The sequence below is a fragment of the Somniosus microcephalus genome, chromosome 14 (genome assembly GCF_052327205.1).
Source record: "Somniosus microcephalus isolate GS21.2 chromosome 14, FLI_Smic_1.0, whole genome shotgun sequence".
Classification (NCBI taxonomy): Eukaryota; Metazoa; Chordata; class Chondrichthyes; order Squaliformes; family Somniosidae; genus Somniosus; species Somniosus microcephalus.
Genome location: NC_141000.1, coordinates 21489892 through 21505684, shown reverse-complemented (window position 1 = coordinate 21505684; position 15793 = coordinate 21489892). Strand labels below are relative to the sequence as shown.

General features: G+C 42.5%; 1 protein-coding gene across 2 annotated transcripts in view; it reads right to left on the bottom strand.

The window, feature by feature from the left end:
- The window catches only part of LOC147107369 (uncharacterized), an 87687-nt gene that overhangs the window by 30251 nt on the left and 41643 nt on the right, over positions 1–15793 (bottom strand). For both annotated transcript variants that reach the window (XM_086006320.1, XM_086006321.1), the window contains exons 8-9: positions 9650–9853; positions 8424–8545 (exon numbers count right to left, since the gene is read on the bottom strand). In XM_086006320.1, coding sequence (XP_085862446.1) covers positions 8424–8545; positions 9650–9853 — 326 coding nt within the window. The remainder of the gene's footprint in view (positions 1–8423; positions 8546–9649; positions 9854–15793) is intronic.

Sequence of the window (15793 nt, the reverse complement as noted above, 5' to 3'; positions counted from 1 at the left end):
TGTTTGAGTTCACAGACCTGATGCTTCATTAAAAAGTTTAAACTGTAATACTCCGTTGTCCTGCAATTTATTATTTTTGTACAAAGTGTGCAAAACAAGACATGGTGTCAGAACAGGGATTTGAAATGGACATCGTTGGAGCTCCCTTACCTCGAATGAATTGGGAATCTTTGAACTTACATAGAGAATGGTGCAAGTTCAAGCAACACGTGGAGTTAATGTTCTCGGGTCCGTTGAAAAGGAGAGAGGAAGAAAGATGCAGCTACCTACTCCTGTGGATCGGAGAAAAAGGGAGAGACATTTTTAACACATGGTCTCTCACCGCGGATGAAGCAAAAGGTACTGAAAAGTTATTTTGACCGTTTTGAATCATATGTGATGCCCAAGACAAATACGATATTCGCTAGATACATGTTTCAGGAGAAAGTACAAGGAGCTAGTGAGTCATTTGAACAGTTCATGACTGAGTTAAAACTGCTGGTAAAAGACTGTGCATATGCAGATAAGGATGAGATGGTCAGAGACCGCATCGTGTTTGGAATACATTCAGCTAAAGTGAGAGAGAAACTTTTGAATGTTGGGTCCGGGCTAACGCTGGACAAAGCTATAGACATAGCTAGATCGCACGAGATAGCCCAATCACAGTTGAAAACCATAACCGGCGCCACGAGCAGCTCACGTGAACAGACAGTGCAGCAGTTAATAGATACACACCAAAGAACACTGCCCAGAGAGCGTGTTTCAGAACAGAAAGAACAGCGAGAGTTCTAAAAATGGGCGACACAGGCATAAAATGCTTCAAAAACTGTGGATATTGTGGAAACAATGGGCATGGAGAAAAGGAGTATTGCCCTGCCAAAGGAAGGCAATGTACTAAATGTGGTAAACGGAACCACTTTGCTAAAGTTTGCAAGAGTGTTTTCGGAAAAGCAGTACACACAGTGGGTGACAGCCAAATGCCAGATAGAGAGCCAAATGCAGAGGAACTGTTTATTGATTCTGTGTCACAGAAACAACAGATTTCAGGGACTGAGCAAGCCTATGCCAATACTGAGATAGGAAAACAGGGCAAAGAGCTTAGGTTTAAACTAGATACTGGATCTCAGGTTAATGTAATTCCTCTGAGTATCACAGCTTGAAGGATGAGTGTGAGCTACAGCCCACCTCACACAGACTGACCGGCTATGGGGGTGAGCAGCTCATTGTAAAAGGCACTTGCATGATGAAATGCAAGTACAAAGAAAGCGACATGATGTTGAACTTTTACATTGTTGACACTCAAGCACCTCCAGTGCTAGGTCTAAAGGCATGTTTAGACATGGACTTCGTCAAGCTAGTGCTATCATTGACAGCACCAGTTGAGAAGCAGACTGTCATGGAAGAGTTTGCTGATGTTTTCAAAGGAATCGGACTATTCCCAGGTGAATGCACTATTCACCTTGACCCAGCAGCAACCCCTGTGGTTTGCCCACCGAGAAGGTTACCCCTTGCTCTACGTAGTCGCCTGAAGGAGGAGCTGCAGAGCATGGAGAATACAGAAATCATTGTCCGGGAAACAGAACCGACAGAGTGGGTCAACGCGTTAGTAGCGGTTGAGAAACCACGTACAGGCAAGCTCAGAGTCTGTCTCGACCCCAGAGATTTGAACAAGGCTATCAAACGCCCTCACTACCCTCTACCAACGCTAGATGACATCACACCCAAGCTAGTGGGAGTACGTTACTTCAGTGTAATGGACGCACGATCAGGATACTGGACTATCAAGTTCACGGAAGAGTCATCTAAGCTAGCAACGTTCAACACACCATTTGGACGCTACCGATTTCTGCGTTTACCATTTGGTCTTATCTCAGCTCAGGGTGAATTCCAGCGGAAGATCGACGAAACCTATGAAGGCCTCAACGGAGTAGTTGCAATCGTAGACGACATCCTCATCTATGGCAGGAATAGAGAGGAACATGACAGGAACCTCCGTGCGATGCTACAAAGATCACGGGAAAAAGGTATCCGGCTCAACCCCGAGAAAAGCATAATCGGATCCATCGAGATCAGTTATTTCGGGCATCGCCTCTCAACTGATGGCATTAAGCCGGATCCAGAGAAAATCTCCGCCATCAAGAAGATGGAGCCGCCGAAGAACCGCGCAGAGCTAGAGACAGTACTAGGCATGGTTAACTACTTAGCCAAGTTTGCCCCGAGCCTCTCCGAAATCAACGCACCCACACATCAGTTGCTCAAACAATCCAATGAGTTCCTGTGGGACAAACAACATGACACAGCATTTCAGAAAATGAAAGACCTAATCACCAGAGAACCAGGATCAGTTCTTGCCTACTTCGACCCCAACAAAGAGCTCAGACTACAAGTGGACGCGTCAAAGTATGGACTAGGCGCAGTATTACTGCAAGAAGGAAAGCCCATCGGCTACGCTTCCAGATCTCTCACAGACAGTGAAATCAACTATGCTCAAATCGAGAAAGAGCTATATGCAATTCTGTTTGGATGCAAGCGTTTCCACCAGTACGTCTATGGCTGACAAGTCATTGTGGAATCCGACCACAAGCCCCTCGAGTCAATCATGAGGAAACCACTAGCCACAGCCCCACCAAGGCTACAGAGAATGATCCTTCAGCTGCATAAGTACGACTTCACAATCATTCACCGTCCAGACAAAGACATTCCTGTCGCAGACACGCTCTCCAGAAAGTCTCTCAGCTACCAGGACAGCAGCCTCAGTGAAGGCATGGATGTGCAGGTGCACAACAGCTTACCTGTGAGTGACTCAAAACTGAAGGAGATCCAAGCAGGAACAGAGAAAGATGCACAACTCACACTGCTGAGCAAAGTCATACATGAAGGATGGCCTGAGGAAATGCCCTCAGAGCATATCTGAATTCTGGAACCACAGAGACGAACTGTCACAAATCAACGGAATCGTCTTCAAAGGGGAGAAAATCATCATTCCTACCAGTCTCAGAGAAGAGATGTTGACAAAAATTCATGTTGGACATATGGGCATGGAAAAATGCAAACAAAGAGCACGTGACATTATGTTTTGGCCCAGAATGTGCAAACACATTGAGGACATTGTCGGAAAATGTTCCATTTGTCTAGAACGCCGCCCATCAAATGTCAAAGAGCCCATGATACTTCACCGTATCCCAGACAGGCCCTGGCAGGTCGCGGCAACGGATCTGTTCACGTGGAACAACGAGGACTACATAGTGACTGTTGATTACTGCAGCAGATTTTTTGAATTGGACAAGCTTCACAGCACCACATCTGCAGCTGTGATCCACAAGCTAAAGGCAGCCTTTGCCAGGCACGGCATTGTAGAGACCTTAGTCTCAGACAATGGGCCCCAATACAAATCAAGAGTTTGAGTCGTTTGCCAAGGCATGGGATTTCACACATGTCACATCAAGCCCACATTACCCTCAAAGTAATGGCCTTGCTGAAAAAACTGTCCAGATTGCAAAAACACTCATGGACAAAGCCAAAGCGGACAAAAGAGACCCCTACATCAGTCTCCTTGAGTACCGCAACACTCCGGTTGACAACGTCAAGTCACCAGCACAGCTGTTGATGAGCCGCAGACTTTGCTCAATCCTTCCAAGCACCAACCAGCAGCTGCAGCCAGAGGTCGTCAGCTGCAAGCAAGTGCACGCAAAACGTGTACAGAGACAGCAACACCAAAAGAGATACTATGACAGGTCAGCTAGACTACTGCCGCCGCTGCACAATGGAGAATCCGTCAGAATCCAGGAGCATGACTATTGGAAGCCAGCAGTCGTCATCCAGCCAGCTGACACTGAGCGATCGTATCATGTCCGCACCCCAGAAGGACAGGTGTACCGCCGCAATCGCAGGCACCTCCTGAACACCAAGGAACAACACCGTCATTCTGACGAGAGGATCAGTGCAACAGAGTGTGATGAACAGAGCAATACACATCATACTTACCTGAACCTAAACCTGAACCTGATTTGTTGACCGATTCAGGAGCATGCTCAGTTCCATACCACACAAGGTCAGGACGAGAGGTCAAGCCTAGAGTTATCCTTGACTTGTGAACTGTCAAAGGGTGTAGGCGGATCACTGCCCTAAAAAAGAAAGCTGTACATCGTTATTGAAACGTTGAGATGTTTTCAGTGCTAGTTAAATGTTGAGTTTTCTTATATGTTGATGCTACTGAGAACATTATGTAGAAGAAAGGTTTAAAAGTAATGCATAACATTTTTCTTTTAACAGAAAGGGGATGTAACATTTGCATATTGATTTATCATTGGCCCGCAGGCATCTGTAAGGAATACCTATTATATTCACATGTGATCACATGCTGAGTTGTCATTGGCCTGCAGGCATCTGTAAGGACTGCTAGTGTTTTGGAGGACCCAGGGTCCTGACTCCATCTTGTCCACACAGTGCTGTGCTGTATGTTGGAGTTCACAGACCTGATGCTTCATTAAAAAGAGTTTAAACTGTAATACTCCATTGTCCTGCAATTTATTAATTTTGTATAAATTGTGCAAAACAAGACAGTGAGTATAGTGAATACTAAGATTTTATTATGGTGTATTTATTTGCCATAATTTAAGAACTATTCTATTAACTTGGCACTGCGCATTCAGAATCTAGAACTTGCCATATTAAACATCAATCACTACCATGGGAATGGTTAGGTCACAGTTGGAGCAAACAAAGAACAAACAGACAAATCAATAACTTGTTATCGAATCTAAAGGGTGTGGACACACACACACACACTCTTCTTCCACCTAGTATTACTCTTCGTAAAATCTTAGCAAGTACCAGGAAGAATAAGATTGTCTTTCTTCGTATCCCCCCAACCTAGACATTTTCTGTCTCTATGGCTACCTGGGAAATTTCCACGCAGGAAAGTCCAGATCCAAATCGACAGCCTGCGATTCCATCAGGCACATCAACATGCTGCACCATTGGGCTGAGATAGGCTTAATTAATGCTCCTAATGTATAACCTATTCCTAACTAGAATACAGCCATTCCATTATTATCGATATGGAAAGAGATGCAATATTATTTAGGACCAGTTCTGACGAAAGGTCATCAACCTGAAACGTTAACTCTGTTTCTCTCTTCACAGATGCTGCCTGACCTGCTGAGTTTCTCCAGCATTTTCTGTTGTTACTATTTAGGACTGCTTTGGTCTCATGCCTTGGACAAAAATAAAAAATTACAAAATGGATTCGGCACTCAAGCTACTGGTTGAGTTCTGTGCAGTTCCTCCTTCACTATAGTATACTGCACACAATTTTGCAACTTAAAACTACAAAAATCAAATGAAAGCAATTTTAAAAACGCACCAGCTACAAAGTAAGAAATTGCAAAAAGCTGTACAAGGGAATTATAATGACATTACGGGCCTGAATTTGCTGTAAATGCCATTATTATAGTGCAGAAATTCCAGAAAATGATGGTGCGAGTGACATATGCCACACCATAATTTCCTGAGACTTTTGCGCTGCTCCAGAGACCCTTGCCGATAAAGTTGAACAGCTAATTATCATAGCCCCACCCCATTAAAATCAACAGTGAGATCGAGTTTGCTGAATTAACGTCACTGTGATCGCCACTTAGACCATTACAGAATGGAGCTGGAGGGCTCAATATGTTTGGCGTAATCACAGGAATTGTCGTTTACTGTCTAAGAGAAGAAATAATTGTGTTGCCCTCAGGAGTTGCTTTAAAAAAAATGATTCAGTGGTGCAGTTTGGACAGTATCTAGGGTCACTGTATCTGGCGTGGGTTAATGGATCCTAGCCTTAAAGTACCATCCGAATGTGTCTTTTTTTAAAATATGTAATTCGGATGTTACTCCTACACTTTGTAAATGTGGTCATCACTGTTCAAAATGCGCTCATTTACACCAGTAAATCAAATAGAACCGTGTTACAAACTGCTTAAGCAACTGAAAATTAAAAAGCTTTGGGTTTCTGTGTCATTCGTACAACCTCAATGGGAAAGGAGGGTGGATAGGTCACTGTTTCATCTAATGAACTAACTAGACTGGTATAAAAACAGCCCTTGGCAATTCAGCACTCTATAATTTGTATTTGTGTTGGTTTCTGCTTATCAGTTGAACCTTCAAACATCTAGTTTAAACACAGTCGGGCCCGAATAGTATCACATTGCAATGGGTTTTGACTTTGGTCATTGGCCGTGCCGCTTCCGATCGGCCTCTGTGCTCGCTGCGGCAGAGTCTAATTATTCTCCCAGCAAATTCTGGCGGTATTTCACCACTGGAGGATCGGTGAGCACATGGGTCTAACTTATAGCGTTTGGCACCTACAGCGCCCTTGCAGCGAGTTCCAGGCCTACACGTTACATGTAAAAGTAAATGACTTAAAGAATGAATATATTGAAAGCAACTTTAATATACGTCGACAGTGAACATACAACACTTCAAACAACTGCAAATACAACAAGCTTAAAAGCTGCAAATATGAACTGCTCCGTTAGACTAACTATTTGCCAAATAAAATTGAAAGGGCATATCAATGAAAGTGGTACATATACAGTAATCAGAGTACAGATTAGGGCAGAATATTTTTATCTCGTATTAAAAGTTTCCGTTTTTACAGGTTCTAGCTCAGATATTTGCACGGATTATACATTCCAGTCATAAAATGTTACCACAAGAAAGACTAATTAGGGATGAAGAAAAGGTTTGGATTGTACGTAGCCATTAGAAGAGACATTTACTGTTGGTAGCACTTCAGACTATTCCTTTATACTGTACTAGCACCACAGTAGATTTTACTGCTTTCATATGGAGGAAAGCTAGTCTGATACAAAGAAAACAAGAAGCATGTAGAAATTAGTAGTAAAAAATTTCACAGTTCAGCTGCTAAATGCACCACACGGTATACAAACCACCAAGGTTTCCAGTTTGATTCATCGTCCATGTTGTTGTTCAATTTAGTTTGAGGTTGTGATGGTGCATTACAATTAGCCTGGGGCGTTGGGCAAAGGAAGAAGTAGTCGCTTCCTCTCTAGGACCCTCGATTAGAATGGTATATGCATGCGCAACAGATGGGGGCAAGATTAGGCTTGACTGTGATGGTTTCGACTGAAATTTACCATCCAGGCTCTCTCACTCACACTCTTGCGCGCGCACACTCACTCTCACGCACACACACACTCACTCTCACGCACACGAAGAATGGCTACTTGAGAAGGGTACAATGCAGCTTTATGCACTGGTGCAGCAAGAGTCACCATCTTCAGGTGAAGAGGAGTAGTAAAGTGTAAATTTGGAGAGGGGGAGGAAACAAAAAAACTTTAAAAAGGCATTTAAAAAAAAATTCTGAGGAACTACTTCCTAGAATGGAAAATAGACAGAACAAAACACCTACCAACCGCAATACTCTAATAAGGACGTAAAACTGAAACCTGTGCTCATCCCGATAGGTAAACTGTCAAATCAGATTAGTACATTATACAGTAACAATGACTATTTATACACAAAATAATGAATACGTCATCACTTAACTGAAAAAGTAACCTTGGAATATCTTTCTACCAGCCACTACACGAAGGTTCGCAATATGTATTTGTTCACATCATTCCACCAAATACCCGAAGGTTGAATATTAGTAGTTACTGAAAATTTTTAAAGTCACGAAACAAAAAAGAAATCATACAAAGAGACAGGGAGGAAGGAGCTCAAAGCAGTAGAGAATCGGAGTTCAGATCGATTTATTAAGAATTACTCAAACATCATGCTTGTGTTGTGGAAGGTCATTTGAATCCCTTAGTTGTTCTTTTTCCCAGCAGCCCCCCGGTACCCTGTCCAAGTGTTCATTCTTCATGTGCGAGTCTAGAGTGAGCATCAGCTGGCTTAGCTACCTTGGAAAGCATCGCATCCCAATACTGTTCTCATCCACATCGACTTTCCACAAACCTTCCAGCAAGAGGTCTTGGACAGCGACCAGGAACCCTGGATAATTGTTACCCTCCCTAGCTATTGGGCACAGAGGCAGATTTTAGTCCTCAAATTGCTGCTCTGGCTGAGATCAGCGAAGTCATCTACAGATAAAGAATCAATTCTGGGATCTCTTGGTCTGAATGGCTTAATACTACATCAAAGTTGTGTCTTTATCTACCAGCCCACTGCAGGAACTCCTTCAGCTGTTCTGAAACTTCCCTTCCCCCCCCCCCCCCCCCCCCCCAATCAATTATTCTGTATGTTATACACAACAAACAGTAAATTTTTTGGTGCATTATAAAGTTTCCCCCAAGAAGGAAAAGAAATATGATCGACACCGCATTTCAGGACCGTTTCATCTACTCAGTTTCAGCTTATGCTCAAGTCCACCCGAAGTGTACTTGCCAATAATGCACTCAAAACAAAAGTCTTTACTCTCCGTTGACTCTACTTACTGCTCCTCTTTGGATCTCACATCGCAGACTGCGTATCATGGAATTTACAATGGAGACACAAGTCTTCCAGTCTTTGCCTTCCTCACTCAATTCATACATGGGGAAAAGGTTACAAAGGAACTCTAGGGAAAAAAGAGGGAGATTCAAAAAAACCAAATAGCAGCAAATCATTAAAACTTGTTGTAAACTTTCAATTAATTTTTTTCCTCCATCAGAAGCATGCACAGTGATTTTTTTTTGTTTTACAGTCAGTGATAACAATACAATTTAACTTGTTTAGAATTCATTAGACTACAAAAGTTATTTAAAAATGGCTTACAATGAATCAGGAACATTAACCTTGTCCACGTAGACATTTACACTGATCCAGCACATAACAATCTTTCACTGAGAAAGGTGATACACCAATCATTTTTTGTAGGGATTAAAAAGGTCCAGTTTTCTAATGAACGCTCTTGATAATTCTATAGTCTCACAGTTAGCAGAGAGAAATGAGGCAGGTACTGGCTGTAATAGTTAATTGAATACTAGAACCTCAAAGCATTAAGACAAAAATTAAAAAGCAAGTGAAAAAAGGTCATTTTGTTGGAACTTCAAGACCAGGTTTCAGTCCTTCCACAACTCTTAAATACCAATGCAGTCCAAAACAGTTAAACCAAGTGCTTCATCTTATAGGCACTGGCTTAATACAATTTTTTTTTAAATTCGTTCCTGGGATGTGGGCGTCGCTGACAAGGCCAGCGTTTATTGCCCATCCCTAATTGCCCTGGAGAAGGTGGTGGTGTGCCGCCTTCTTGAACCGCTGCAGTCCCTGCTTTTTTGTAATGGTTTGGTACAACTGAGTGTCTTGCTAGGCCATTTCAGAGGGCAGTTCAGAGTCATCCACATCGCTGTTGGTCTGGAGTCACATATAGGCCAGACCGGGTAAGGACAGCAGATTTCCTTCCCTAAAAAAGGACATTAGTGAACCAGATGGGTTTTTCATGAAAATCCAGCAGTTTCATGGTCATCATTACTGATGCTGGCTTTGTATTCCAGATTTATTTAAATTAATTGAATTTTAAATTTCCCAGCTGCCGTGGTGGGATCTGAACTCACGTCTCCGGATCATTAGTCCGGGCCTCTGGATTACTAGTCCAGCAACAACTGTAGTAGTGCAAGATAGAAAATCAAAAGTATCTTAGGAGACTAATTAAATATTATTCATTACCCAGAGGAAGGCTCACCTCTTAAAGCAGTGACCCTATTAGGATCCAATGGTTTGATTCCTCGAGCTTTGTCGCCTTGCACGTTACTATACATTAGCGTATCCTTTGGGAACATCATCTGAATGAGGTAACGTGCTGCATACTTTGGCTTGGTTTTCTGTCGTGCCTTCATCAAGAGGGCTGCAGGCACCTTTATATTTCGTCTTGGGTCACCCAAATATTCTGAAAATTCAACAGTAACAAATCATTAAACATAAAATAGCAAAATATTGATTTAAAAAGCTAAAAATTAAAGTCTCCATTTACAGGAAACTTAGTGATATCCGGCACCGACGGGACCGAGCTGTTGCCGATCTATCAAAACTGCCGGACGTACAAAGTTAATGTTGAAGCATACGGAGGTTTTCATCTCCGTATCTGACAACAAACACCGTTGCTTAGCAACAGCTTCTAAACAGTCGGCTGCAGCTGCAAGCGTCTCTAGCTGAAGCTGTTGCTATAGCTACAGACCTTGCAGTGCCTGACTGGGGAAAAAAAAGCAACGAGAACTAAAAAAAAACTTAATAGAAAACGGCTCCTGATTTTTGCCGTTAGATCGAGTATTCCGGACATATAACCTCCGGATAAACCAAAGTTTCCTGTATTAGACCAATAAGGGGCCCAGGGGAAGGAACAGGGTACATTCAGTTGCAGATTAAAAGGACAGTGGAGCCGCCCCATTTTACAATGAAAAAACCCCACAATGCTTTTGTTTTACTTATTGTTTTATAAAAGAGCCAATTTTCTGACGTCCAGAGATCTGTTGGCTCCTTCTTTCTTGCTATGCCACTATGTACCAACAGCAATCAACCACTGTGTGTCCCAAAAAGGCTTCCCTGAAAGTGAGCAGAGCTACCACTCCTGACCATTCCGAGAGCGGATTCAGAGCTGGTTGATCCTGGAAACCACACTGCTCAGCCAGGCCGAAGAAGTATCTTGGTGCTCCACTAGCGTGGTTACAGGATTGCCTCTGATAAACTCATGCCCTAGTTATAATACAGGAGTGTAATTGTCAATTAATGCCAATTTAGAGGTATTTATGTCCTCTGGGATCATGAGGAACTGCCAAACTCAGTCCCCATAAGACCCTTACGGCCAACAGACAGGAGACAATTTTGTCTCAACAGCCTAGGCTAAGAACATAAGAAATAAGAGCAGGAGTAGGCCATATGGCCCCTCAAGCCTGCTCCGTCATTCAAGAAGATCATGGCTGATCATCCACCTCAACTCCACTTTCCCGCCCGATCTCCATATCCCTCGATTCCCCTAGAGTCCAAAAATCTATCTACAGGAAACTTTCTGGTATCCGGCACTGACGGGACCGAGCTGGTGCCGTACCATCAAAACTGCCATAGAAACCAGCGCTAATGTTAAAACATACGGAGCTTTTGAGTTCCGTGTGAATCAACAAACCCTGTTGCTTAGCAACAGCTTCAAAACAGTCGGCCGCAGCTTAAAAGCGTCTCTGTAGCTAAGCAACAGCTTCAGCTAGACCTTGCAGAGCCTGACTGGAAAAAAAAAAGCAACGAGAAGTAAAAAAAACTTATAGGAAACGGCTCCTGAATTTTGCCGGTAGATAGAGCTTTCCGGACATTTAACCTCCGGTTAAAACGAAAGTTTCCTGTATCTCAACCTTGAATATACTCAAAGATGAAAGAGTTGCCTTATGAAGAAAGGTCGAGTAGGTTGGGCCTATACTCATTGGAGTTTAGAAGAATGAGAGGGGATCTTATTGAAACATAAGATTCTGAAGGGGCTTGACAGGGTAGATGCCAAGAGGATGTTTCCCCTCGTGGGGGAATCCAGAACTAGGGGGCATAATTTCAGAATAAGGGGGCACCCATTTAAAACGGAAATGAGGAGGAATTTCTTCTCTCAGAAGGTTGTGAATCTTTGGAATTCTCTTCCCCAGAGAGCTGTGGAGACTGGATCATTGAATATATTTAAGGTGGAGATAGACAGATTTTTGAAAGGTAAGGGAGTCCAGGGTTATGGGGAGCGGGCAGGGAAGTGGAGTTGAGGCCAAGATCAGATCAGCCATGATCTTATTGAATGGTGGAGCAGGCTCGAGGGGCCAAATGACCTACTCCTGCTCCTACGTCTTGTTATGTTCCAAGACTCAGCAGTCACAGCCCTCTGGGGCAGAGAATTCCAAAGATTCACAACCCTTGAGTGAAGAAATTCCTCCTCATCTCGGTCTTAAGTGTCCTATTCCTTATCCTGAGACTATGCCCTTTAGTTCTAGACACTCCAGCCAGGGGAAACAACCTCTCAGCATCTACCCTGTCAATCCCCTTCAAAATCTTGTATGTTTCAATAAAATCGCCTCTTATTCTTCTAAACTCTAGGCTAGACGTGAAGGAAATGGCCAGTGGTTAATGTACTTCTTGTTGTTCATCCATGACAATATTTTCAAAAACAATGAAGCATATTTTAGTTTTGTTTTGAGGTAATTTGAAAGGATGTTAAAACCAGAAGTTTAAATTTATGCCACATTTAGTCGTGATGATGCAAATGCAGTTTAAGCCATTAAACCAAAAGAAAAAAAAAAAAATCACATTTTACATACTGTTCTAGTAGCTCACACTCAGTGGGTTTGGGAAGGGTAGATCTAGGTGAGATCTAGTGGGGCGGCACCAACTGTGCCATTAACTGGATTGTATTTCCTACGGGAGGCACGATCACTCTGTACCGAGGCCCCTATCACAACCTTATAGTCAGTACGTAAAATGCAAGTTCTTTCTTTGCACTGACTCACCACTTTGGAAATATGCTCACAATACTAGGATCGCAATGAGATTTTTTTCTTAAAATTAATTTTGTTAGTGTATAAAATACCGAGGATTGGGGATTGCCCCGTCGTCATCTGTGCTTCTCAGCTAATGGTCAGTTTATCGAATATAATGCAATACAAGTCAAAGTTCTCACAGTACCACAAAAAGTGACTAACTAGCACTTGTGAATTAGCGCAAGGCATAAAATAAATTTATAAAAAAAGTTCTCTTTCTGGAAGCGACCTGAAAATGTTAATGGCAGAGTAGCATAATTGAAATATTACTAAATTTACCCAGGATCTAATTTAAATAAATAAAAATCATAGACCGGTACTGCCCACAGTGAAATCTAACACTATTACAGCCTTTTAAACTGTGACTATTTGGGGGGGGGGGGGGGGGGGGGGGTCGCAATACTAGATGGATTTATCAAGTGGGGTACTGAATTAATTTCTGCAATAATGCAACAATCTATATAGAAATTCATAATAGACATGAACACAATGGCAGGGAGTTCGCAGCAGGGCTACACGGTTTTCAGTTCAACTGAAAAAAGGAAAATTCAACATGTTTGTATCGCAAATAGAACTGCCACAATCCTGGTTTAAACAACTATCAATTATTGCACTATGGAATTCTGAAGGATGGTAGAAACATTTAATAAATTAGATCAAAGGTTCTATTGAGGTTTAGGGGCGATATTTGGAGTGGAACAATCAGCATTCATTTGATATCAAATGAGTAATTGGCATCCATTTTGAAATCTTTTATTGCTTTTCCCATGGCCAATTTTAAAATATGGCAAGATCATATATTATTGCACAAATCAACAAAGTCTTACCTAGAAGGGGGGAATTTAAAAGATCAGTGATCATAAGAAGTCTCTCATTTCCAAATGTGGTCAGAAAATAAAAACTTTTTTTTTTTTTTTAAATGCCTACCATCTATAAAATTAAACGTCAATATCTTATTTTTGAAGGAATTCTTGTGTATATGGCTTAAGCAATAAGTATTCAAGATTTATTTTCAATAATCTTGATTATACGTCAAGACTGCACATGTTATGTGGACATTTGTATAAGAGATTGAGCTGAATACAGTAATGTACAGCATACCATGCAGCGTGAAATTATGTGTGGAAATTTAACAACTTATTCAAGTCCAGATTTAAAACCCAAGATAAAATCCCTACACACAGAACACTAACTAGACCCATCTTTAAAGAATGTAATTTACGAGATGGTTAAAATAAATTGAATGGTGTATTTGGACTTTCAGAAGGCTTTCGATAAGGTCCCACATAAGAGATTAGCGTGTAAAGTTAAGGCACATGGGATTGGGGGCAAGGTATTGACTTGGATAGAGAACTGGTTGGCAGACAGAAAGCAAAGAGTTGGAATAAACGGCTCTTTTTCCAAGTGGCAGGCAGTGACTAATGGGGTACCGCAGGGATCGGTCCTTGGACCACCACTATTCACAATATATATTAATGATCTAGACAAGGGAACTAGATGTAATATCTCCAAATTTGCAGATGATACAAAGCTGGGTGGACGTGTGTGCTGTGAGGAGGATGCCAAGAAACTCCAGTATGATTTGGACAGGTTGGGTGATTGGGCAGATGCAATATAACGTGGATAAATGTGAGGTTATCCACTTTGGTGTCAAAAACAGGAAGGCAGATTATTATCTGAATGGCAATCGATTGGGAGAAGGGGAAGTGCAACGAGACCTGGGTGTCCTTGTGCACCAGTCGCTGAAGGTAAGCATGCAGGTGCAGCAGGCGGTTAAGAAGGCAAATGGTATGTTGGCCTTCATAGCGAGAGGATTGGAGTACAGGAACAAGGATGTCTTGCTACAGTTGTACAGGGCCTTGGTGAGACCACATCTTGAGTGTTGTGTGCAGTTTTGGTCCTTATGAGGAAGGATATTCTTGCCATGGAAGGAGCTCAGCGAAGATTCACCAGGCTGATGCCTGGGATGGCAGGAATGACATATGAGGAGAGATTGGGTCGATTGGGCTTGTACTCGCTGGAGTTTAGAAGAATGAGAGGGGATCTCATTGAAACTTATAAAATTCTGGCAGGACTGGACAGACTAGATGCAGGAAGGATGTTCCCAATGGTCGGGGAATCCAGAACCAGGGGTCACAGTCTAAGGATAGGGGGTAGGCATTTTAGGACAGAAATGAGGAGGAATTTCTTCACCCAGAGAGTGGTGAACCTGTGGAATTCTCTACCACAGAAGGCAGTAGAGGCCAATTCATTAAATATATTCAAGAAGGAGTTGGATATATTTCTTATGGATAAAGGGATCAAGGGGTATGGGGAGAAAGCAGGGACAGGGTACTGAATTTGGATGATCAGCCATGATTGCATTGAATGGCAGAGCAGGCTCGAGGGGCCGAATGGCCTACTCCTGCTCCTATCTTCTATGTTTCAGAGTGACAGAGTAAACAGTATAATGTGGCTTAAAAACAGAAAATGCTGGAGATACTCAGCAGGTCAGGCAGCGTCTGTGAAGAGAGAAACAGAGTTAACGTTTCAGGTCGATGACCTTTCATCAGAGCTGGAAAAAAAGCAGGAAATGGAACAGATTTTTAAGCAAATGTAGGGGCTGGGAAACGGGGGAGGGGATGAAAGAACAAAAGGGAAGGTCTGTGATAGGATAGAAGGCAGGAGAGGTTAAGAGACATTGAGAGATATTCAAGGCAAAAGGAGATGGTAATGGGACAGGTTAAGAAACAAAGGATGGCTCTAGATGAGGTGTGAATTGCGCTGGCAGAATGGAAGACAGCTGCCATGTGGGAGAGAAGAAAAATAGACAATGAGTGTGGATGAAAAATATATATATGATAGGGGCCGAGGTTATGGTCTGAAATTATTGAACTCTATGTTGAGTCCAGAAGGCTATAAAGTGCCTAATCGAAAGATGAGGTGCTGTTCCTCGAGCTTCCGTGGAACAATGCAAGAGGCCGAGGATGGTGAGGTCTGAATGGGCGTGGAACGGAGAATTTTGCCTTGAATATCTCTTAACCTCTCCCGCCTTCTACCCTATCACAGACCTTCCCTTTTGTTCTTTCATCCCCTCCCCCCTTTCCCAGCCCCTGCTTAAAAATCTGTTCCATTTCCTGCTTTTTTCCAGTTCTGACGAAAGGTCATCGACCTGAAACATTAACTCGGTTTCTCTCTTCACAGATGCTGCCTGACCTGCTGAGTATCTCCAGCATGTTCTGTTTTTATTTCAGATTTCCAGCATCTGCAGTATTCTTTTTGTATTAGAGTATAATGTGGCTCATGCACTAAACATTTAATTGAACTCATTCAAATGAAAACACACTTATTGGTAC